The 23,672-nt window shown below is 49.8% G+C and overlaps 1 protein-coding gene across 10 annotated transcripts; it reads right to left on the bottom strand.

Annotated features, from left to right (window-relative positions):
• Positions 1-10,036: 10,036 nt before the first annotated feature.
• Positions 10,037-22,895, bottom strand: LOC133381854 (zinc finger protein 397-like). Of its 10 annotated transcripts, none has more exons than XM_061621402.1 (5): positions 22,780-22,895; positions 20,895-21,215; positions 19,783-20,047; positions 19,002-19,110; positions 10,037-11,556 (listed from the first exon to the last, which is right to left on the bottom strand). In XM_061621402.1, exons 2-5 carry the CDS (start codon positions 21,008-21,010, stop codon positions 10,826-10,828), a joined length of 1,221 nt encoding a protein of 406 aa, XP_061477386.1. In that variant the 5' UTR covers positions 21,011-21,215; positions 22,780-22,895; the 3' UTR covers positions 10,037-10,825. The 10 variants fall into 10 exon arrangements, with proteins under 10 accessions (XP_061477386.1, XP_061477384.1, XP_061477383.1 ...); XM_061621400.1 differs by lacking the exon at positions 22,780-22,895 and adding an exon at positions 22,258-22,283; XM_061621399.1 differs by lacking the exon at positions 22,780-22,895 and adding an exon at positions 21,847-22,204.
• Positions 22,896-23,672: the final 777 nt, after the last annotated feature.

Raw genomic sequence — 23,672 nt, 5'->3', positions numbered from 1 at the left:
TGCAGATCCATCCACTTCTTCCTGCTCTGCAGTTTTCAAACAGTTGCCCCCTTCCCCCCCCCCGCTGCAGTTTGGCTTTCTGAACCACGCAGACCAGTCAACCACGCAATCATTGGGGGGGGGCAACCTGGCGAGCCTCCCTTGCTTTGTGTCAGGGCCTTGGAGCGCGAAGGAGGCTGCCGGTTGGCGCTCTGTGCGTTCCTGTGCCGCCTTGGGCTCCCAAGGGTGCCCTGCAGTCGCTTCCCAGGCGCCCCCCACTGAACGTGGAAGGGAGGAGAGAGGACCCTCAACAGCCCCCTATCGCTTCTCTCGCGCATCTGCAAAGCAGAAGGCGCAAGGCGGGAGGGCGCAGGGGTGACTCAGGGTGGGCTCCGAACCTCCTTCCGGGCTTCTTAATGACAGAGAGGAGGAACGTGAAACCAGCCAGGCTCCCCTTCCCACCACTGCGGTTGCACTCCTTCTCCCCCCCTCCAGGCCCCTCTTTCCAGGAAGAGCCCTACTTTTCTGAGAAGAGCTCCTCCCACCACACCATTTCTGCCCAATCCGCTGGCACGGGGAGGCTAGCATCACCAGTCGCCGGTAGACTCGACCTGCGCAAAGCAAGGCAAGAGGACTCTGGCGGCGCCTGGACTCAGGATCCCTCCTCAAAGGAAGGAGCTGCTATGTACATTTGTATAGATATTAGCAGAGATCGCCAATGGTCTGAGCTTGGAGTGGGCGGTGCGTGCGTTTACCTGAGTGGCAGCCTTTTACCCTGCATTTAGATCACTGAGACGTAAGAGTAAAACAAGAGAAGATACTTTATTTATAGAAATACATAGTAGATAGAAAGGCAAACCTAGTTCTAACTAACTAGCTAAGTTGGAGGAGCAACGCCCAGACTTGGGAGTCGCCCTCATGGGTGAGGAGAGGGAGCAGAGACAAAGGGGTCTCCTCTCTCGGACAGTCTGAGAGGAAGACAAAGGAAGGAGGGGCAGAGAAGCTTCCCTTAAGTCGAGTATCAGTCTAGAGATGGAAGGAAGGCAGTCAGAGCATCACAGGTAAAGGTAATCCAGCCTCTCCATCTGGAGGACCCTAAGTCTATCTCCCTCCTGGAACACAAACAAAAGAACAGAACAGGCGTTGCTCTTGCCCCACAACAAGAGCGTTGGGCTGATGAGGAATGCCCACCTGCACATGCACTCACGCCCCATTGGCACCCCAGCACTCTGCAAGCCTCTCTGGCAAGCCTGCAGGAAGGTGGGGAAAAAGCGCCTTCCAGGCTCTGGCTCCAGAGCATGAAGTGGGAAGTCTGGCCTGGCTGCCCAGAGACCCAGGGCTGGAGTGGCAAATTCAGAAGTGCAGGCCTCCTAAGAGTATAGATAATTCTGGCCAGGTTTGAATGCTGCTTTCTGCTTCTCTGCCGCTGTCGCCCTTGGACTGCCCTTTCTCACTGTCAGAGATAGTGCTTGAATTACTGGATTGGGCGTCTGCACGTTTCTCTTCTCTCATCAAACCACTTGATGATGTAGATGGGATGCTATCCTCAGGATTCAGGGCCTCTTCTGCAATGACAGAACTCTCACTCTCCACTAAGTGGTTCTTTGAAGTAGGAACCAATAGGAACTCCTTTCACTCTGATTGGCTCCAATCAGCAGGAGAGAACAAGGAAGAAAGTTAGAAGACTCTTCTCAGTGGCGAACACACTCCCCTTTGATGCTGACTGACTCATAGGACGCAGGAGACATATGAACCCTGCAGGGACCTGGATCCCAATAAAGGAAGGGGGTCAAAGACCCCCCAGACCCTGGATGACCACACCCTGCCCTGCATTAACCTTCCAGCGGCACTGTGGCTTTTGGTCAAGCCCCACCTGGGGAAGTGGTGCTAGGGGCCAATTCCCAATGGGGGCATCAGGAAAAAACCTCGGTGGGAGGCACCGAAAGGGCAAGTATATGTCTAGTGATGACAGGAGTCCGGCAATGGGGGAGGAGCTCTGTGCCCCCCCCTGTGGATCCGGCCCTGCCAATTCAGTTATAGTATTTGGCCCTTGAGGGTCCAACCGAATCCCCCTCCATTCTGCTGCTATTCTGGGGAGGAGGGAGAGTCCCCGAATGGCAGCAGCAACAGACTGGACCCCTGATCGCAGCTGGCACATTCCATTTTTAATGCTCGCCCCCACCATGTGTACAATAAAAAACCCTCCTTGCAAGTAGGAAACCAGGGCAAGCGCCACCTTTTGGCCCGCAACCTCTCTCCTTGGCGTGCCAGATTTCTACTTGCAGGGGTCTCAGCCCACTCCCCCCGTCATTCTGGTGTGCGTGCAGATTCCGCCTGGGCTGGGAGGGAGGGGGACTCTTCTGGGAGTGCACGGTGAGGCGGTGATAGGGGGACTCCTTCCTCCCTCCCCCCCGCTGTGGGTCTCTTCAGCTACGCAAGCTCGGCCCCCCTGGGTCCCTCCACCTAGATCCCCCCTCCCTGTCTCCAGCCCCCTGGCACTCCAGGCAGGGCATCCTCCCCTGACCCACCTCCTTCCTCCCACCCCCGCTGGCCCCGGCGGGGACTCTGCAGCGTAGAGGCCGGGGTTGGGGGTTGGGGGAGAGTTTCGCTTCCCCACGCGCGGAACTTCACGCTCAGCAGTTTCAGGGAACGGAAAGGGGGAAGCTGGCGCCGATCCAGGCAGCTGCGCCCACCCCGAGCCAAGCGGAACCGTTTCCACCACCCCTCCGAAGTCCCCCCTCCACCCCCAGCAGCAACGGCGTAGCAAGAATGGCCTTTTCTTGGGAATGGCAGAGCTGAAGAGGTAAGCCTAACATGGGGGGGAGCCCCACAAGCATCCCCCACAGGGGAATAGGGCACCAATCCCTTATTCAGAGAGGGAGAGAGGAGATTTCCATGGGTGCTTTCTCTTTCTCCCCATGCTCAAGATCTTGCTGGTTGCCACTTATGGGATCACGAATGAACCCCCCCCCCTTGTCATGCAGCTGGGCTCGCTTGCTAGAGCCATCTGGGGGGCTTGGATGCACACCTGGCCTACCTCACAGGTTATTGTAAGGACCACCAGGGACTGCCTGTGAAGTGCTCTGAACATTCAAAAGTGCACTCCATACATATGCTGAACCTTATTAGGACATCACGACGCTGAAGTTGGTTCCTAGTTCCCAGTTCCTTTTTGCTTGAAAGTTCAAAACACTAAAAAAGAAGTTGACAGCTGCAGCAACTTGAAGCCAAACTTCACATGTCTCTGAATCCCAAAATATGTGTTCGGGTACCCTGTATGATATATCGCTGTGATCGGGGGACTCTCCCCGTCAAGGCTAACAATACGTTTATGCAATCAAAATAATCAGGCTTCTGAAATGGTCATAAGTGCATAATGAGGTCATAAAATCATAAAAAAATAAGTAACTGAGGGAACCCACTTCAAAATGTGCTCTGTGCAAAGACAAACCATACACCCCAGGAAAGGTGAGGGTGTCCTCTAAGAGGTGCCAGTGCGTCCCGTCTGGCCCAGAGCTGCTGCGAGGCGCCAAGGGGACACATAATGGTATCTACACACAATCAAAACGGACAAAAAGAGGCAGAAAAAAATAACTGGGGGTGCCCATCCCACAATCTGCTCTGGACCAGGACAAATCATAAATCTAAATAAGAATCTAAATAAGAATCATAGAATCGTATAAGAAAATCTAATAAGGATGTATCATTGAACACTGAAGTCAGGATCATTCAGACCATGGTATTCCCGATCTCTATGCATGGATGTGAAAGTTGGACAGTGAAAAAAGCTGATAAGAGAAAAATTAACTCGTTTGAAATGTGGTGTTAGAGGAGAGCTTTGCGCATACCATGGACTGCAAAAAAGACAAATAATTGGGTGTTAGAACAAATTAAACCAGAACTATCACTAGAAGCTAAAATGATGAAACAGAGGTTCTCATACTTTGGACACATCATGAGAAGACCCGATTCACTAGAAAAGACAATACAGAAAAACAGAGGGAAGTAGAAAAGGAGGAAGGCCAAACAAGAGATGGACTGATTCCTTAAAGGAAGCCACAGACCTGAACTTACAAGATCTGAACAGGGTGGTTCATGGCAGATGCTCTTGGAGGTCCCTGATTCATAGGGTCGCCATAAGTCGTAAACAACTTGAAGACTCATAACAACTGCTTGGAAGGGAATCCTGGACAAGGGCGCCCTCCTCTGTGCAAAATCCTTCACTGTCTTGGGGCGGGCCCCGGTTTTGTCAGACTTCTCTCAAGCAGTCAGGGGGAGGCTCTGGAATGGGGAGGTGCTGCGTCCTGGGCAACACAGATATGAAAGCACACACCTCCCTTCCTGCCCCAGGTCTGTTGGCGTTGTGAAGGTGACATTGGGAGAAGCCCCCCACCCATCATCATTCTCCTCTCTTCTGGCCACTAGGGGACGCTCCTTCCCACTAGCGTGGATGGTTAGCGTGTTTTAGTTCAGAATAATAAACCCAGGAGAACATGGTTCAGCTGATTTACATGGAAGGCAACATATGTTTACACCTAACGTAAACATAAACCCTGTGGGCCTGTAAAAAACCCTCTGAGGCTAATTCTGTCCCCATATTTATTCAGGTAAGGCAATCGCAGGACCTAGTAGTCTGTCAGCTGCAACGCCAAGGCTCGTCTCACTTGCGCATCTTCCGTTGCTACATGTGTATTCCACCGTCTGCCAGCAATGCCCTTCTATGTGCATTCTACCTCGGACAAGAAGGCCAGTCTGCGTGCAAAAGAATAAATGGACCCAAACCTGACATCAAAAGAGGTCACTTTAGGAAACTAATGGGGGATCGTTTCGCTGTCCTGGGTCTCTCTGCTGTTGACCTGAAAACATCACCATTCTTTAACAAATGGGCTTCAAAGGGAAATTCTAGGATGAAATTGCTGAACAATAATTTATAATCAAGCTGAATTCCTTTTTACTAGGGGCTGGTTGAGATTAGGAATGTCTCCCCATGACAGGCATTGCAATGACCACCATGCTGAATTTTCATTTGAAAATGAAGATGCGTACTCATTTGAGCTTTATGTAGAAATGTTTTTATTTACAATTTTTCCTGTTTTATGAACCCATGTTATGTGTGTGGGTGTGTATATCTTGTTGTTGTTATGTGCCTTCAAGCCGACTACAACTTATGGCGACCCTATGAATCAGTGACCTCCAAGAGTTTTTCCCAGCATTATAGTCTTTTCGAGTGAATCAGGTCTTCTCATTATGTCTCCAAAGTATGATAACCTCAGTTTCGTCATTTTAGCTTTAGTATAACATCTTTATACATGTTTTGAGCAAAGGGGTAGAACAATTCTGATCAATTTGCAGATGACACAAATTTCAGAGAAATTGCTAAAATAATAGAAGACAGAATCAAGCTGCAAAATGATCTTCACAGATTGAACGCTGGGCTGAAACCAGCAAGGTGAAATTCAACAAAGGTAAAGTGCGGAGCCCTGGGTTTAGGTACCAAGAATCAAAGGCACAAATTTAGGAAAGGGGAGACTTGCCCTGGCAGCAGAACACATGAAAAGGATCTGGATGTCTTAGCTGATGTCAAACAGAGACATGAGACAGCAGAGTGGTAGGTTGCATTTGGGGAGGGGAGCCCAGATCACAAGAAATAACGATAATTCCACCCTATTTTAAGCAGGTAAGATCACATCTGGAGCTGGCCTCCCAGCTGTGCAGTCACAGGCCTCACATTTTAAGAGTGGCATTGGCAGATCGGAGTGTATCTACAGGAGGGCAAACAGGAGAGGGAGGGGTGTGGAAACCACAAAGAGGAACGGTCAAAAGAGTTGGGTAGATTTAGCCTATGCTCCCACCTTTCCCAACCTTTGGGAGCCCAGATGTTGCCAGACTCCATCTCCCGTCACCCTAGCCAGCATGGCCAGTGGTCAGGAACAACGGGACTGTAGTCCAGCAACATCTGGGCACCCAAAAGTTGTGAATGACTGGGAGAAGAGAAGATGAAGGGGAGAAGCTCATTCTCTTTGGCTCCAGAGGTTAGGCGACTACAACCAAAGTGTGGATATTGCAGGGAATCAGCTTTCTGGCTAAAGATTAGGATAAATTTCCTGTCTGACAACAAAACAGACAGCCTTAGGAGGGGGTGGGCTCTCCTTCACTGGAGATATTTAAGCCCAGGCTGGGTGGACATCTGTCAGGGATATTATAGCTGCCTCCTGCATTGCAGACCCTATTCAGCTGAGCAAGAGGTTAGAGTAGATGACCTCCAAAGTCCCTTCCATCTCTATGACTCTAACTTAAGAAAACGTACACCACAATAAGGCTGAAATAATCAGAAGTACGCCCAGTTAAACACTGAGAATTACATCTGAGTAGAACACAAAGGGTCAGCCAGCAGCACATCTGAGACTCTGTGGTGTTTGTTTCATTGTGGCTGCATTCTGCAACATTATTATTGTTGTTATTAGTAGTAGTGGTAACATAGAATCATAGAATAGTAGAGTTGGAAGGGGCCTATAAGGCCATCAAGTCCAACCCCCTGCTCAATGCAGGAACCCAAATTAAAGCATCCCTGACAGGTGGCTGTCCAGCTGCCTCTTGAAGGCCTCCAGGGTCGGAGAGCCCACTACTTCTCTAACTCAGTGGTTCTCAAACTTTTTTGGTTCGTGGCGCACTGTAAAACATATAAACATTTTCTGGCGCACCTTGTTTACAAAATTAAAAATATATTAATATATTTTAAACTATGAATAAAAATAACTATACAAATGGGTTTCTTCTCATTTTTAAAATATACTTTCATAATATTTGCAGCACACCTAGTCACCTCTTGCGGTGCACCAGTGTGCCACAGCGCACCGTCTGAGAACCACTGCTCTAGGTAATTGGTTCCATTGTTGTACCACTCTAATAGTCAGCCTAAAATAGCATTTGCCTTTTTTGCAGCCACATCACGCTGTTGGCTCATACTCCGCTTCTGATCAACAACAATCCCAAGATCCTGCTCACATGTCGTATTGCTGAGCCAAATATCCATTATAACTGGGCATTTGGTTTCATTTTCCTAGGTGTAGAACTTGGCTCATATCCCTTTTATATTTCATTGTTTTCAGCCCCATGCTCCAGCCTATAAAGATCCTTTTTGATTTTGTATCATCTGCAAATTTGATAAGCATTCCTTGTACCTCCTCATCCAAGTCATTAATAAACATCTTGAAGAGCACTGGGCCCAGGACCGAGCCCTGCAGTACTTCGCTCGTTACCTTCCCTCAGTTTGAGAAGGAACCATTGATAAGCCCTCTCTGAGTACTATTCTGTAGCCAGCTGTGGATCCACCTGATAGTTGTTCCATCCAGCCCACATTTAGCTGGCTTGCTAATGTGAATAGCATGGGTCAGTTTGTCAAAAGCTTTGCTGAAGTCGAGATATATTATGTCCACAGCATTCCCACAGTCTACAAGGGAGTTACCCAATCAAAAAATGAGATGAGATTAGTTTGGCAGGATTTGTTCTTCATAAATCCATGTTGGCTCCTAGTACTCACTGCATTGTTTTCAAGGTGCTTACAGACTGACTGCTTTATAATCTGCTCCAGAATTTTCCCAAGGATCGATGTCAGGCTGTCTGGTCTGCAGTTCCCTGGTTCCTCCTTTTTGAAGATTGGGACATTAGCCCTCCTCCAGTTATCCAGCACTTCACCCATCCTCCATGACTTCACAAAGATAATAGACAGCGGTTCTGAGACGTCTTCCTTCCTTCCTTCCTTCCTTCCTTCCTTATTTGATTTATATCCCGCCCTTCCTCCCTGCAAGAGCCAGTTCTACAGCCAGTTCCTTCAATACTTTAGGATGCAGTTCATCGGGCCCTCGAGAGTTGAACTCGTTCAAAGTGATTAAGTATTCTTTGACCATTTGTCTACCAATCTCAAGCTCCAATCCTGCCCCTTCAACTCCATGTTTCCCAGGAGGGTCATAGACCCTCTTTTGGGAAAAGACTGAGCCAAAGTAGGAATTTCTGCATGCAAACCAGGTGCACTACCAACTGAGTGACAGCCCTTCCCCCGCGAGCTAAAGTGGAGTTGTCCCCAGTCCAGGCGTTACTTTGCCCCTTCCTTGGTGGTGGCCACAAGCCCCCTCCTCCCCAAAGAAGCCCATAACTCATTTATATCCCAAAGTGCACAAGCACAACACCGGGAAGCTCTTAGCCTGTAGTGCTCCTAAGGGGTCCCTTGATTTTGTCCTTTCCCATGTGGTGAAAGTTCACCCTCCCCCAAATCATTCCTTCTCCCAGCCTCTCCTCTGCCCTCCTTGGGGTCCACTTGCTTAGGGATACAGTGTTGAACACACACCCCTCGACCGAGGTCATCTGTCAGGGCAATCAGGGCCAATTCTGTTGCCAATCCCAGACTGCGATGGGTGCAGGAAAATGTTTCCTCCAAAACTGCCTGCAGGTGAACCGGCACCACTCTCTTGAGCCCCTGGGCCAAAAATGGGGGTATCAGTGACCAGGAGGTAGTCGTGAAAATATTTCAGGGCCGTGGATGGCTTTTTCAGGATCACACACACTATTTCTGTGAGGGACTGAAATGGAGAGCTTTTGCATGCAGGACTGAAGCTATCCCAGGGCTGCCCCTGCCCAGATGGCTACTAGCCATGCAGGCTCTATGGAAGCAGACTGGCACCCATATCAGTGGCTTCTGAGCTCTGGCTGAGGGTGGCCCTGGGCGACTCAAGGCATGGAAAGAGGAAACCAACTGGGGCTCTTTGCACGTTCTTGGAATGGATTGCAGAATTCAAAGCTTTGCAGAGTAGAATTACTTTTTTTACTTATTTACATTCATTAATTTACAATAGTTAGTTGGGTGGGGGCGGGAATTGCCTGCCATCGAGATTCCTGGGTGAGGTACATCTATTCAAATGCAGTATGACAACAGTAAAAAGAAACATCTGGAAGGCATGATGTTTGGCAAAGGTGCCCATAAAACATGGTTCAATGGCAATGTTCATACCAGTACTGCAGAGTAAATTATCTCGTATTATGGAGCTATCTATTTACCGCTCCTTCAGGAGGAAGGGTGGGATATACATTCAATAAATAAATAAATATGACTACTATTAATAATAATAATAATAATATATTGCAACTATTCAGCAGCCAAAGCAGGTGAGATATCGCTCTGGAGTGGAACCCTAAGAAGGGTCTCCTCTGAAGATTTTAAATGGTCTGGCGGGAGGTGGTCTTTCAATAATTTTATGTCTCAATTCATGAAGGGCTTTACAGATAATCGCCAGCACCTTGCCTGGAACAGAGCGGGCAGCCGCCACCGTTCTTTCAGAATTGGTGCTACATGATTCCAATCTGCCAAATCACTCACGAATCTGGCAGCTCCGTTCTGCGTCAGTTGTAGCTTCTCAGTCGCCTGCAAGGGCCGGCCCATGTGGGGTGCGTTACAGTAGCCTAACCAGGGCTTACTAGAGCATGGATCACTGTGGCCAGCCTACCGGATCACTGACGGTCAGGGATGGGGAACCTCAGGCCTGGCGTGAAATGTGGCCCTACAGTCCTTTCTATCTGGCCCTCAGAACTCTCTCCAGGCTACACCTCTCACTGCCCCTGCTCTGCGCCCTCCTCGAGTGTTTTTGCCTGGCTGGAACATGCCCTTGAACTCTGATAATTCCTTGAGCTTGTCTGAATGGAGAGGCAGGGGTGTGCATTACAGAGCTTTCATCCTGTGGAGAAGGGGTGGGGAACCTCTGTGGCTCTCCAATTATTGGACTCCAGCAGCCAGCAGGGCCAAGGGTTAGAGATGGTGCTGATGAGAGCTGGGAGTCCAGTAACCCTGGGAGGGCCACAGCTTATCCACCCTTGCTATAGAGCCTTACATACATGTCTTTTATCCATTGCATCAATTGCTCCAAAACAATCCCAGAGGTCCCCAGCGGTCGAAACTAAACCCTTTATCACCCAGAGCTTCTCACCAGGAGGGAAGGGAACGCCGTGCAATGAAATGGAAGGCCGCTGGAAAATGTCTGTGGCTAGAAAAGAGTTTAAAGCGGTTCACTGGTTTAAAAGGTTTCCTTCTGTTAGGATGGCAAGTTACACACACACCGTGGTCATGGGGGCTCACTCAGTCACTGAGAGGCAAGGCTTATGCAACCGGACCGGAGCTTAGAAAAGGCTATTCAGATGTCTTGCAAGATGCTGGCTCCAACTTAACAGTTTCTTTCCCACATTTGTAGGAACACAGGAAGCTGCCTTATACTGGACTGAACCATTGGTCCATCTAGCTCAGTACTGTCTACTCTGACTGGCAGCAGCTCTCCACGGTTTCAGACAAGGGAATCAGCCCCAGCCCTACCTGGAGATTGAACCTGGGACCTTCTCTCTACTACAGAGCTCCGGCCCTTCCCCTCATTCTCCCTGACAAAATACGGCTTTTGCATGCTGACAAGACATTTTTGCCACATTTTACACATTTATGATTTTGCCCTGTTATGGATCCTCTGTTAGTGAGATGTGGCCAGGACGTCAAAATCTTTTGATGTGAAGGCCTGACTCCACCTCAAGGTCTTTCTCCAATGTATGTACATTCTGAACATTTACACAGTGTCTCCTGTTGTGTGGGTACTTTGATGATAAACAAAGCTGCCATTCCAAACAAATCTCTTTCCACACTCGGAGCATTTAAATGGTCTCTCCTGTGTGGATTCTGTGGTGTACAGCAAGGTTACAGCTATAACTGAAGCTCTTCCCACACACTGAGCATTCATATGGCTTCTCCCCTGTGTGGGTTCTGTGGTGTAAAGCAAGGGCTCTGCTACAGCTGAAGCTCTTTCCACACACTGAGCATTCATGCGGCTTCTCCCGTGTGGATTCTTTGATGATAAGTCAAGTAACTGCTGCGACTGAAGCTCTTTCCACAGGCCGAGCATTTAAAGGGTTTCTCCCATGTGTGGATTCTTTGATGTGAAGTAAGGCTGTTTCTTTGACTAAAGCACTTTCCACATTCTGAGCATTGATATGGCTTCTCTCCTGTATGCGTTCTTTGGTGTATATCAAGGGTTCGACTACACCTGAAGCTCTTTCCACACACTGAGCATTGAAATAGTTTTTCCCCCGTGTGGGTTTTTTGATGATAAGTAAGGCTACTGTTTCGACCAAAGCTCTTTCCACATTCTGAGCATCTAAAAGGCTTCTCACCCATGTGGATTGTTTGATGATAAGTAAGGCTACTGATCTGACTGAAGCTCTTCCCACACTCTGCACATTTAAATGGTTTTCCCCCTGTGTGGATTCTTTGATGATTAGTAAGATGCAACCTCTGGTTGAAACTTTTTCCACACTCTGAGCATTGAAAATGTTTGTCCCCTTTATGCACTTTTTCAGTTGTACTAAGGCTTGGTACTTTTGCAGCACGAGGGAATTTGTCCATTCCCCCCCCCCCTTCATTACGTTCTTCTAGAGTTGGAGTTTCATGGAACTCAGTCCCTTCCGGTGCAACAGATTCCTTCCTCCACTTTTTCTTTGTTTCAGCTTTCCTCCTCTGCTGTTCACACTCTGTATCGCTTTTGCTCCCATCATCTGAAGGAATAAAGAGAGAGATCTGATCAGGGATGAATGGGCCCTGAAATCAGGGAACAAAAGCAATTAACTGCCATGGAAAGAATATAACGGAACACATGTGGTGGGGTGGCACGTATGAAGCACTACTGGAGTGAGTGCCTCTGCTGCTTGATGAGCTCGCTTTGAAACTGCATTGGGCAATTAGCTACACGGCGAAGCCTTCGGTGGTAAATCTCTTGGACACGGAACAGGGCAGGGACGCTCCAGTCCACAGCAACGTGTGATTTTGGACCATCCCACACTCCCAAGGCGATCTAGGAGCTGTCCTCCACCATGGGGAGTACTGTGGATCTGTAGGTAGAGCATCTGATTTGCATGCAGAAGGTCCCAGGTTCCAAGTTCCAAGTAGGACTAGGAATATCCCCTGCATGAAAACCTGGAAAGCCAGTCCGTGTGGACAATCTAGAGTAGATCCATTAAAATGACCGGGCCTGTTAATAAATGTCCATTCATTTCAATGTGTCCGCTCTGAGCGTGACTCAGTTCTGGGCCCAGCAAATAACTCTGCTGCTTAAAAGCTTGCACTGGCTGCCCATATGTTCTTGGGCCCCGTTCAAGGTTCTTGTATTAATTTACAAGGTCCTTAACAACTTGGGTCCAGGATACCTGAAGGACCACCTGCCCACTCACTGAGATCTTCAGGTGAGTCTCTGTTAGTGTTTCCCTGCGGTTCAGGAGCAAGGATTGTAAACAGCAGAAGCCATGGATTCAGTATTTTGGCCCCAATGCTGTGGAATTTCCTCCTGACTGAGATTAGTTCTGCTTTTATTGTATTTTTAATCTTTTTGATTCTATGGTTGATTTTTTTTAAAAAAAGTTGTAAACCGCTTTGATGCTTTTAATGAAAGAGCGGTATACAAATATTTTTATAAATAAACAAATAAGTAAATTAGACAGGCTCCCTCCCTATCTAATCTTCAGGCACTTGACAAAGATTTTCCTGTTTCAGGAAGCATCTTAAAGGAGTTTTCTGTTTCTAGGATAAATTGTAATAATTGCTCTTCATAGTATCATAGAATAGTAGAGTTGGAAGGGGCCTATAAGGCCATCAAGTCCAACCCCCTGCTCTTATTCTTGTATGTTTTTAATATATATTTTACATACACTACTTAGTCTGAATATTAAGCAGTATATTATAAATAAATAAATCTACCCACTCTCACATTTCAAAGTGAATTGCATGCAGCAACATATCTGGTGATCCAGCCTGGATTCCAGAAGGAAGGACAGGATATAAACTGAACCAATAAGGATAATGCTGCAATATGGACATAGGAACGCAGGATGCTGCCTTGTACTGAATCAGGCCATTGGTCCATCTTGCTTAATATCGTCTACATTGATTGGCAGTAACTCTCCAGGGGTGCAGGCAGGAGTCTCTCTCCCAGCCCTGCCTGGGAGATGCTTTTGGGGCTCAAACCTGGGACCTTCTCTTATTATTATTATTATTAAACTTTATTTATACCCTGCCGTTTTTCCAAATTGGAACTCACAGCAGCTTCCAGATAAAAACAGATACCTACCAAACCTACCAAACTTAAAAGCATATAATACATAAATAAATAAATATAGACAGATATAATAAAAAATGAACTCTAATTTAAAATAGCATTAAAGTGTTTCTGATAATTAAAAACTATAATAAAATCAGAATAATTAAAAAATAAACAAGCCAGAACAATATAACCTCCTTTTGGGCCTATCCTTAGCCGCCTTCGGAATCAAAGGCTTGCTGAAATAAGAAAGTTTTTACCTGTCGATGAAAGGACTGCAGGGAAGAGGCCATTCTTATCTCCTTAGGGAGGGAATTCCAAAGCCTAGGGGCAGCCACCGAGAAGGCCCTATCTCGTATCCTCACTAGTTGTACTTCTGCGGATGAAGGTATTGAAACAAGGGCCTCTTCTGAGGATCTCAGGGCCCGGGCAGGCACATAGAGGGCGATGCGGTCTGACAAATAGCCTGGACCCAAGCCGTGTAGGGCTTTATAGGTCAACACCAGCACCTTGAATTGTGTCCAGAAACAAACTGGCAGCCAGTGGAGCCTTTTTTAACAGGGGAGTCGTATGGTCCCTGTAATCAGCCCCAGTTAACATTCTGGCTGCAGCACGTTGTACCAACTGAAGTTTCCGAGCAGTCTTCAGAGGCAGCTCCACGTAGAGCATGTTACAGTAATCTAAACGGGATGTGACTAAGGCATGTGTCACCGTGGCCAGATTGGACGGGACAAGGAACGGGCGCAGTTGGCGCACTAATCTCAAATGTGCAAAAGCCCTCCTGGCCACTGCAGAAACCTGGGAATCCAAATTTAACGCTGAGTCCAGGAGGACACCCGAACTGCGAGCCTGTGTCTTCAGGGGGAGTATAACCCCATCCAGCACAGGCTGTATCCCTATTCCCTGATCTGCCTTACAACTGACCAGGAGCACCTCTGTCTTGTCTGGATTAAGCCTCAATTTGTTCACCCTCATCCAATCCACCACTGACATCAGACACCGGTTTAAAACTAAGACAGCTTCCTTGGAAGAAGGTGGAAAGGAGAAATAGAGTTGGGTGTCATCAGCATACTGGTGGCACCGAACTCCAAACGCCCGAACAACCTCTCCCAGTGGTTTCATGTAGATGTTAAATAACATAGGGGACAAAACTGAACCCTGAGGGACTCCACAGGCCAATGGCCAAGGAGTCGAACAGGAGTCCCCCAGTACCACCTTCTGGGTTTGCCCCTCCAGGAAAACAGTGCCCCCAAGTCCCATCCCAGCTAGGCGGTCCAGGAGGATACCATGGTCAATGGTATCGAAAGCCGCTGAGAGGTCCAGCAGAACCAACAGGGACACACTCCCCCTGTCCAGTTCTCTGCGTAGGTCGTACACCAAGGCGACCAAAGCCATCTCCATCCCATACCCAGGCCTGAAACCAGATTGAAATGGATCTAGATACTCCGTTTCATCCAGGAATCCCTGGAGCTGAGAGGCCACCACACGCTCTATTACCTTACCCAAGAATGGAATATTGGACACTGGCCGGTAGTTATCCATGTTTAAGGGGTCCAGGGAGGGTTTTTTCAATAAAGGTCTCACAACTGCCTCCTTTAGGCACCTTGGAATTCTGCCTTGTTGTAAGGAGGCGTTGGCCACTCCTTTCACCCACTCAGCCAGTCCCTCTCTGGCCTTTTTTATAAGCCAGGAAGGGCAAGGGTCCAGAAGACATGTGGTGGCTCTCACCTCTCCAAGGATCCTGTCCACATCCTCAGGCTGCAAAAATTGAAAAGAATCCATCAATATTGGACAGGCAGGTGCCAAAGAAACATCCCCTACATGGAAAGGAGATGCCCTACCACTGAGCTATGGCCCTGGGAACTTATGGGGGATGTGGGAGGGGGAAGGGATGAGCCCTCCCCCACTCATGCACCCTCTGTTTGCCATGTTTCAAAAGTATAATAATCTGCTTAATGAAACTCAGGAGAGGTCAGTGTCCTGAGGAGGAACACGTATGCCTAAAATAAAATAAAAATCAGAAGCCACCAAAGAACACAGAGGTGGCTTTGATATTGTCAGTGACATCCCTGTGGAGCAGGTGAGGGTGACCTTTGGCCCTTCAGATGATGCTGAACTGCCACCTCCCCCACCCATTGGCCACGCCTGCTGGGGCTGATGGGAGTTGGAGTTCAGCAACATCTGGAAGGCCAAAGGTCCCGCACACCCGTTGCACACAATCACTGGCACAGAATAGAAGCGGTTCCTGAGTTTGGTACCTATTCGCCAAATCAAAGAGGGACCCTTACCCAGAGAAGCCAGATTCCTATAGGTCTCCTCCATGACTTCCCGGTGCAGCGCCCTCTGGGCCGGATCCAGCAGAGCCCACTCCTCCTCCACAAAGTACACACCCACCTCCTCAAAGGTCAACAGACCCTGGAAGAAGAAGGAGAAGACTCTCCTAGCGGACAACGCAACAGTCCAAAAAAGACAGTAGAAGGTGCCAGTGGCTGGAGGTTCTGCTGCAGGACCCAGAGCCTTCACAGTGGTGTCTGAAACGTTCCCTAGACAGCAGCGTTGGCAGAAAGAAAGAGGGTTCCTTCCAGGTCTGGGGAGGGGTGTGTGCGTGTTTTTTTGGGGGGCAAACTGCCACATGAAGAATGTGGTCTGCTTCTTCTACAGCTTGGAAGATTACTTCTAAAAAGTAATGAATTACAATTACATGGCCCACGAAAGTGGCAATTGCTCTGAAAGTAACGGATTACTTTGCTTTCGCTCAAAAGTAATCGCTATAATTACATTTCAGTTACTTTTTTTAAAAAAAGCCTACAAAACAACATTAAAAATAAACACACATACAGAGGCAGTAGGATAATTCCTTTTATCCATAAGATAGCAATGGTGGTCTCTCCGCTGGTAAGGGTGGTGGGGAGGCAGGCAGAGGCCACTACTCAGATCTTTGCATGCCAAACCGAGTGCCACCCCCCCCACTCAGCCAGCAAGCACAATTTCTCTCACTTAACCACCTCCTGGACCCTGCCCTGCCACCAACTAAGGGACACTCACCCAAGTGAACATTTTCCCCTGAGATGCAAAAAAGTTAAAATACTGCAAATGCAGCACAGTAGCCAGAGATGGTGGTGGAGGCCACTTTGTGTGCCAAGTGCAAACACAGTATTCTCATTCACACACACACACACACACACACACATGTCGTCATCTTTCACCTCCACAGTTCTTTATCTCCATTCTGCTGCTGCCTCCTTCTCCTCCTTTATCCATGTTCTTGCCCTCCGGCTCTTTTCTCCCTCCACTCCATTCTTCTCCACCATCCATTTTTTTTAAACAATTGTTTTCTCCACCCCACCCCGTGTCACTCTCCACCTCCTCCCTAGTCGCCTCCTACCCACCCACAGAGCATGAGAGAGCGACGCTGCACAGAAGCCCAGTTTGAGGCACATGATTTTCATCCACAAATCAGAGGAGCAGAAGACTTCCCCTGCTTCCTCCCCCCAAGTAATGCCCAAAAGTAATGCTGGAAACATTACAATTACTCCACAAAAGTAATAAAATTATGGCTAGTTCTATCACAATCAAAATGTAAAGGAATTACCCACTCGTTCTTCAAAAAAGTAATGAATTCCAAGTAATTTGTTACTTGTAACGGATTACTTCCAAGCTCTGACTTCTTCAACCTTTGTTAGAGGCTGAGCATCCTGACCAGAGGCCAGCCCTCTTTGCAGGTCTTGAAAAGTCCTTTTACTCTCTTCTTATCTATCTAATCCTATCTGTCTAATATCTATATCCAATCTCTCTCTCTCTCTCTCTCTCCACACACACACACTCAAAATTACTTAACTATTAGGGGGAAAGGGGAAGTATGTGGAATGTGAATTTTTTTTATTTTCCTGTCCTTGCAGGTTGAGTCCATCCTGCAATGCAGCATCTGTGCCCATGAAGGCAGAGCAAACGTCCCCGTGAGTATTGCAGAGGTCTCTGGGGTTCTGGAGGAGGGGGAACAGGAAACGAATAATGCTCTTTTTATCTTTGAGTTATTTCAAATTTTAATTGGATTCTTTTAAAAAATGGTAGTAAGCGACAAATAAATGTAATAAATATTAGCAACGCAGGATATTGGCCTCCCCTCCTGCCCCCAGCCAGCTCCCTAGACCTTCTCGTACCTGATTTGAGGGCTGCCCAGCAAATGTTTCAGCTGCGTCACGGAGAAGGGCTGGAAGGACGCGGCAAGAGACCTTCTCCCTCCTTGCCTGCGAGGGAGACAAAGGAGGCGCAGAGGTGTTTTTCATCCTTTAAAAGCATCTTGCAGGGTTTTCTGGATGGAAATCAATCTATTTTTTTCCAAGTTTGTGCCTTGGCGCAATTCAAAGGGCTGCTGTGGATTTCTAAGAAGTCTTAAAACCATTGAAACACCAATCTTTTTTCACAAGTTAGGCAGCCTAGAGGAGGGGTGAGGGGCAGGTGGCCCTCCAGCCATTTTGGAACCATCTTTGAGGTATTCTGGCCCCAAGCTGGACAGAGCTTTGTATGCCAGTGACAGCAGCTGGGAGCCAGCACAGCCAACGGTCAGGGATGATGGCAGCTGCACGACCAAGGTGCCGGTGTACAAAGCCCTATCCAGCTTGGGATCAGATTGCCCGAAGTTCCTCTCATGCTTTAAATACCCAACTGATCACTGCATCCTGTAGGATGTGCATCTTGCAAACATCATCCCATCAGAAGGTCTGTTCCATATGATGTCAGAATCTGACACCCACCCTTTGGAACTCCCTCCCACTGCGTATCTGACAGGTGACGTCTCTGTTGTCTTTTCGGCGCCTGTTGGGAAACTTTCCTATTTCAACAAGCCTTCTAAGCAGAGATTGTTGATCCTACTGGATATAAAATTACTTATAGACACACACATGAACACACATATGCAATGGTTTTTATGTATATATCATTTTAGTAGTTTTTAATATATGCATCTTTTTTCATGGTTTTGTACAAGCAGCTGGTATAGCACAGTGGGGAGGAGAGCCTGCCTGGGATTCCAGAGTCTGCGAGTTCAAATCCCCGCTCGTGTCTCCTGGGTGTCAAGGGCCAGCTAAAGATCACCCCACAGTGAGTGGCTCAGGGCTGACTTGCCCTGCCACCTGTGCAGCCGTGGGCAAGCTGCCTAGTCCCAAGGAGCCCAGTTGCCCCCCAGCTGGCAGTTGCGGACAAGGAAGGGGCTGGCTTGTGCAGCTGTGGCAAGATGAGCAAGCCCTAGCCAGCCGGGGAGGACTAAGAGGGAGGCCATGGGAAACCCCCTCTGAATACCGCTTCCCATGAACACCCTATTCAGAGGGTCGCCATAAGTCGGGATCGACTTGAAGGCAGCCCATTTCCATTTTGTTTCGCATATGTTGTTATTATACTGGGAAATCGCTTTGAGGCGCTTCACAGGAAATGATTCATAAACTAAATCATCATCATCCTCTTCCAGCAACGTCTGAAAGGAAGCTGGCCTTACAGAGAATGACACCAGTGGTCCACCTAGCTCTCCAGGGATTCAGGCAAGAATCTCTCCAAGCCCTACCTGGAGATGCCACCATTGGGTGTCCTGCCACCAAGCTACGGTCCTTCCCAATAAAACTCACTGGGTCGCTGTCAAGATGAATGTCAAGCATTTTAGGAAGACAGGAAGGTGCCTTATTGTGAGTCAGACTGTTGGGTCTTGTAGCTCAGTATTGCCAACACTGACTGGCAGCGGCTCTCCAGGGTTTCAGGGCAGGGGACAGTCCCAGCCCAACCTGGAGAGACTGCCACTGGGGACTGGACATGGGACCTTCTGCATGCAACGCAGAGGCTCTCCCGCTGGATTCCTGCATTCATCAGAGAGTTAAGAGAGAGAGGGGCCAAGCTGAAAGGAGGGCCTCTTATAGCGCTTACCCAGTGAGGCGGCCCCTCTGCCCGGCTCCTGCATGATGCGCCTGAGCTGTGTGCTCCGTCTGGGGCCCAAAGGGAGCTCAGCGGCCGCTTTGGCTGATGCCCCCGTCAGCTGAAAGAGAAAAAGGAGCCCAGGAAAGGAAGGGGGGATAGTCCCTCCGTCTCTTCATGCAAGTGGGGCATTAATCGGAAGAAGAGGGGGCCTCAGGTTCCTCCCCAAAAGAAGCCCGGCAGGAGCAGGGAGGGATTGCTCCAGACCCAAACCTCTACAAGGCTTCCGTCATTCCTTCCAAAGGTCTTCCAAACCCCCAAGGAATGCCCCCACCGTATACATTCAGAAACACTGCCCGAGGATGGCTGGGGGGACTTGCCATCAGTGGGCGTGGTCCATTCTGCAGGGCCTCAAGGTTAACAGCCTTCTTGGTGGTGGCTCCCCATGCAGGTGCAATCTGCAGCCTCAATACTGAGTTTTTGGGGGGCAACTCCAGAGGCACTTCTACACCCCCGGCCTTTGGGCGATTCTGAACTTTTGGCCAGGCCACCTGCCTTGTTTCTGGAATCTGCTGCACCAACACTAGGAGTTGCAAACCAATGTTTAGCGGTTAATGGTTTTATGGATAGCATTTGCAATTATTGTGTTGTGGTCTCAATTGGACGAAGGGCAGCAAAATCAATCCTTGAAGATAATCAAAGAAATAAGTTCTAGCACTTGGTGGCAGTGTTTATCATTTAACCCATTCCCAGCCCCTTGGATCTCCCGAGATGAAAACACACTCTCTCTTACCAGCGCCTCTTCCCACCTCTTCCCCTCAGCCTGGCTCAGGAGGAGGCCTTCCGCCAGGGCCACCGCCTGGGAACTGCTCTCCGCTCCGCACTCCTTGACCCAGCTCTCCATCTCTGGGGGCAGGATGGCCAGGAACGGCTGCAGGACCACCAGGTCCAGCATCTGGGCCTTTGTGTGAATCTCCGGCTTCAGCCACTGACGCCAAATGTTGTGGAGTCGGCTGCAGACCTCTCGAGGTCCCTCGGCCTCCTGGCAGGGGAAATGCCTGAAGGGTTGGCACAGTGCATCTGAGCCAACTTTGTCCCTTCCTGACCTTCTGCAAGTTTCCTCCCCAGAATTCCCTGCTGCTCCCAGCCTCCACAGTGTGAGGACCTTTTCCTGCTCCCGTGTCTGCTTTGTTAGGACCCCCGGCAGGGAAGGGGAGAAGGAAAAGAACAAGGTGGGGGAGGTGAAGAGCTTTGCTTCTTACTCCTCTTGAACCCCTGGACCTTCCTAAATCCTGTATCTCTTTGAACCCCTGTAGCTTTTCACAGTTGGGCTACTGTAATGGGCTCTTTGCGGGGCTTCCCTTGGGGCTGGGCCGGACGCAGCAGCCGGTGCAGAACCCTGCGGCCAGCTTGTTGAGCAGAGCACCTGAACAGCCAGGATGAAAGGCTCCCTCTCCTGACCCCCTTCCTGCCTCAGCGCCTCACTCATGGAACCCACTGCCTAAAGAGGCAGTGAAATCTCCCCCTTGGAAAGGACTGCTGGGGGTGGGGGCTGGGTATGTCAGAAGGCAGTCTCAGCCCCATGGAGGTATCTGGATGAACACACTCTCTCTCTCACCTGCTGCTCCTGCCTCTTCCCCTCGGCCTGGCTCAGGAGGAAGCCTTCCGCCAGGGCCACCACTTGGGAACTGCTCCCCGCTCTGCACTCCCTGACCCAGCTCTCCATCTCCGGGGGGAGGATGGCCAGGAACTGCTCCAGGACCACCAGGTCCACCATCTGGGCTTTTGAGTGCCTTTCCGGCCTCAGCCACTGATGGGAGAGACTGGAGCCGGCTGCAAACCTCTCGGGGGCCTGCAGCCCCCCAGTAGCAGAAATGGCTCAAGTGCTGATGCCGTCCACCTGACCTGCCATTGTTCCCATGCAGGATCTCCCATGCGGCTTCCTCCCAGAATCCTCCGCTCCTTCCAACCAATCTTGCCTCGGGGCCGCTCTCTGCTCCTGAAGCAACTGCCTTTTCCATCTCTGGCTTGTGCTTCCGTGAGGCTTCCAAGATGATCCACAGGGGCTCCTTGGTCTGCCACCAATTTCTTTTCTTGAGACAAGGACCACCTCAATACACGCTGGGACGGGAGGCAGCAGGAGTGACGCTTTGAAAAGGTCCCGAGACCCTTTTATATGTGCTGTTGACACTCAGGAAGAGACATCTGGTGACCGGGGGCTGCTCCCTGGAAGGAAGACAGAGCAGGCCTTAAAACAGCTGCACTGGTTGCCACTTTGTTTCCGACCACAGTTTACGGTGCTCATGCCAGTTTACTGAGAGTCCTAAGAGAATTAGGTTGCAAATATCTGAAAGACCACCTCCTGCCCCCCAGACCCACCAGACGGGCCCTCTTGAGATCAGCGGAAGGCGGGTAGCAGCCCAAGACAGGGCCTTGTCTGTAGCAGCCCCTCAGCTGTGGACCTCCCTCTCACGGAGGTGCGCCTGGCACCTTTACTGCACAGTTTTCTGTGAGTGCTGAAGACGCCCCTCTTAGCCTGGTCTTTTGACAATTGGGGTGTACGATTTCAGGACCTCCACCCTATTCCTGTGACTTGTTTTAAGCCATTTTTAATACTGAATTGTAAAGGGTTGTAACCCGCCCTAAGACCTGATGGTGGAGAGCTTTTAAGGAATAATTTAAAAAATGATGATGATGATGATGATGGAAGGGCTCAGTGGCAGAGGGTCTGCTTTGCAAGCAAAAGGCCAGGAGTTCAACCTCTGGGGTTCCCGAACTGTTCTCCAGGGACCCATGGTTTTTAAATGCATTTTTACTGCTGCATTTAATTCTTATATATTGTGTTGTATTGTATTACCCTTTGAATTATTTGGAAAGAAATATATAGGAAATAAAAATAAGCAATCAAAATGCAGTTGCACACCATGCGGCATTCAGCACCACCTATTGCAATTGCTACAGCAGGAGGTGGGGGGGGAGGGAGAATTAATTAACCCCTCGGTGAATTTCAAGTGGTCGCCGGAGGAAAAAGGTATGGCAAGCGCTGCGCGCAAAAACCGCCGGATCCAGCCCGGACTGGCAGCGGCAGCTGCTCTCCCCTGCCGGAGCACCGACAGTGCGTGCGTTCCCTTCCTGCGGGAGTCGGAGCTCTTGCGCGTCGTGCCGGGCTGGGGCTCCGCCCGGAGCCTGGCAATGCCGCCCCTCTCCGCTGTCTCCCCCCCCCCAACGCGTGCGTGCATGCGCGGCCCCCTCCTCCTCGCGCTCCTACCTCCGCGAACCCTTCTCTGCCCCCGCCCAACGCCAGGAGGAAGTGACGTTCTGCCCCGCAGCCAGAAGCCTCTCTAGCAATGCGCTGCGCAGAAAAGGGGGGGAGTCGCTAAGAGGGAGGGAAGCCGGCTGTGGGGCCGGAGGAGCTTCGGAGGAAGGCGATGGGGGGCTCTGCAGTGATTGCCCTGCATTGCAACGAGGCCTTTGCCCGCCTCCCCTCCGCTGCTCGCTTCTTTTGCCGTCTCCAGGGCCGAGATTCGTCGCAGCCCCCCCCCCGTAAGATTGAGCCCCCCGATGTACGGCTGCCGCCTCTGCCACGCGCCCTTCCCGGGCAAGAAGTCCCCTGACCGGCTGTGCGCAAAGGGGCAGCTCGGCTCCCTCGCCAGCTGGTCCTGGTCCGCTTCGGCTGGCCAGTCGCCTTGACTCGCCCGCCCAAGCACCAGGAAAGAGGCGAGCCCGCTGCCGCCTGCCAGGAGCGCGCCGCCCGCTTTCCAGATCCCCAAGGCGAGGAGGGGCTCCCCACCTGGCCGGCGGGGGCTTTCCCCCTTCTTTCGTCCTTTGTTGGCAAGGGGGCGAGCGGAGATGGGCCAAGGCCCGCTGCCGGAGCAGCGAGACGCAAAGCCCCACAGCCCCCGCCCCACCGGTGGCTTGGGACTGAGAAGCGGAATCGGCCCCTCCCGATCCTGGGCACGGAAGCCGAGGCGTCCTCGAGGGCAAGGCGATGCTTACGTGACAGCCGGGCAGCCAGATGGCCACCCGGGCCTCGCTTTGGGCCAGCCAGCAGACGCCAACGGGCGCATAAAATTTCATGCATGAACCCAGAACACAAATTCAGATTGGAAGCTGCTGAAACAGGGACTTAGGGCATGACATTTTTAGTGAAATAGAACAGAAACAGTGAAACATCGGGGCACATGGCACAATAATTCTTGGGATTATTAAAAACCGCCAGTCTTTCTGAAAAGCTTCTTAACAAAATCTCTGTCCCAGCACACTGTGATGTCTGATTCTCCCTATCTTTGTTCTTGGCGGATTTTGTTGTTGTTGTAACAATTCTGCTACAGCAGGGTGGGAGGGGGGTCATAAGCAGCAGCTCCTATGCCCTTCATTGAAAGAAACAGTCTTGCATTCATAGAGATTTACTGATGGCTGGGCAGGCACTAAAGTCAGGATCATTCAGACCATGGTATTTCTGATTTCTATGTATGGATGTGAGAGTTGGACAGTGAAAAAAGCGCATAAGAGAAAAATCAACTTATTTGAAATGTGGTGTTGGAGGAGAGCTTTGCGCATACCATGGACTGTGAAAAAGACAAATAATTGGGTGTTAGAACAAATTAAACCAGAACTATCATGAGAAGCTAAAATAATGAAACTGAGGTTATCATACCTTGGACACATCATGAGAAGTCATGA

This window comes from Rhineura floridana, chromosome 3, assembly GCF_030035675.1.
Source record: "Rhineura floridana isolate rRhiFlo1 chromosome 3, rRhiFlo1.hap2, whole genome shotgun sequence".
NCBI lineage: Eukaryota > Metazoa > Chordata > Lepidosauria > Squamata > Rhineuridae > Rhineura > Rhineura floridana.
Note: the sequence above shows the minus strand (reverse complement) of the source record. Positions and strands in the feature narration are given on the sequence as shown.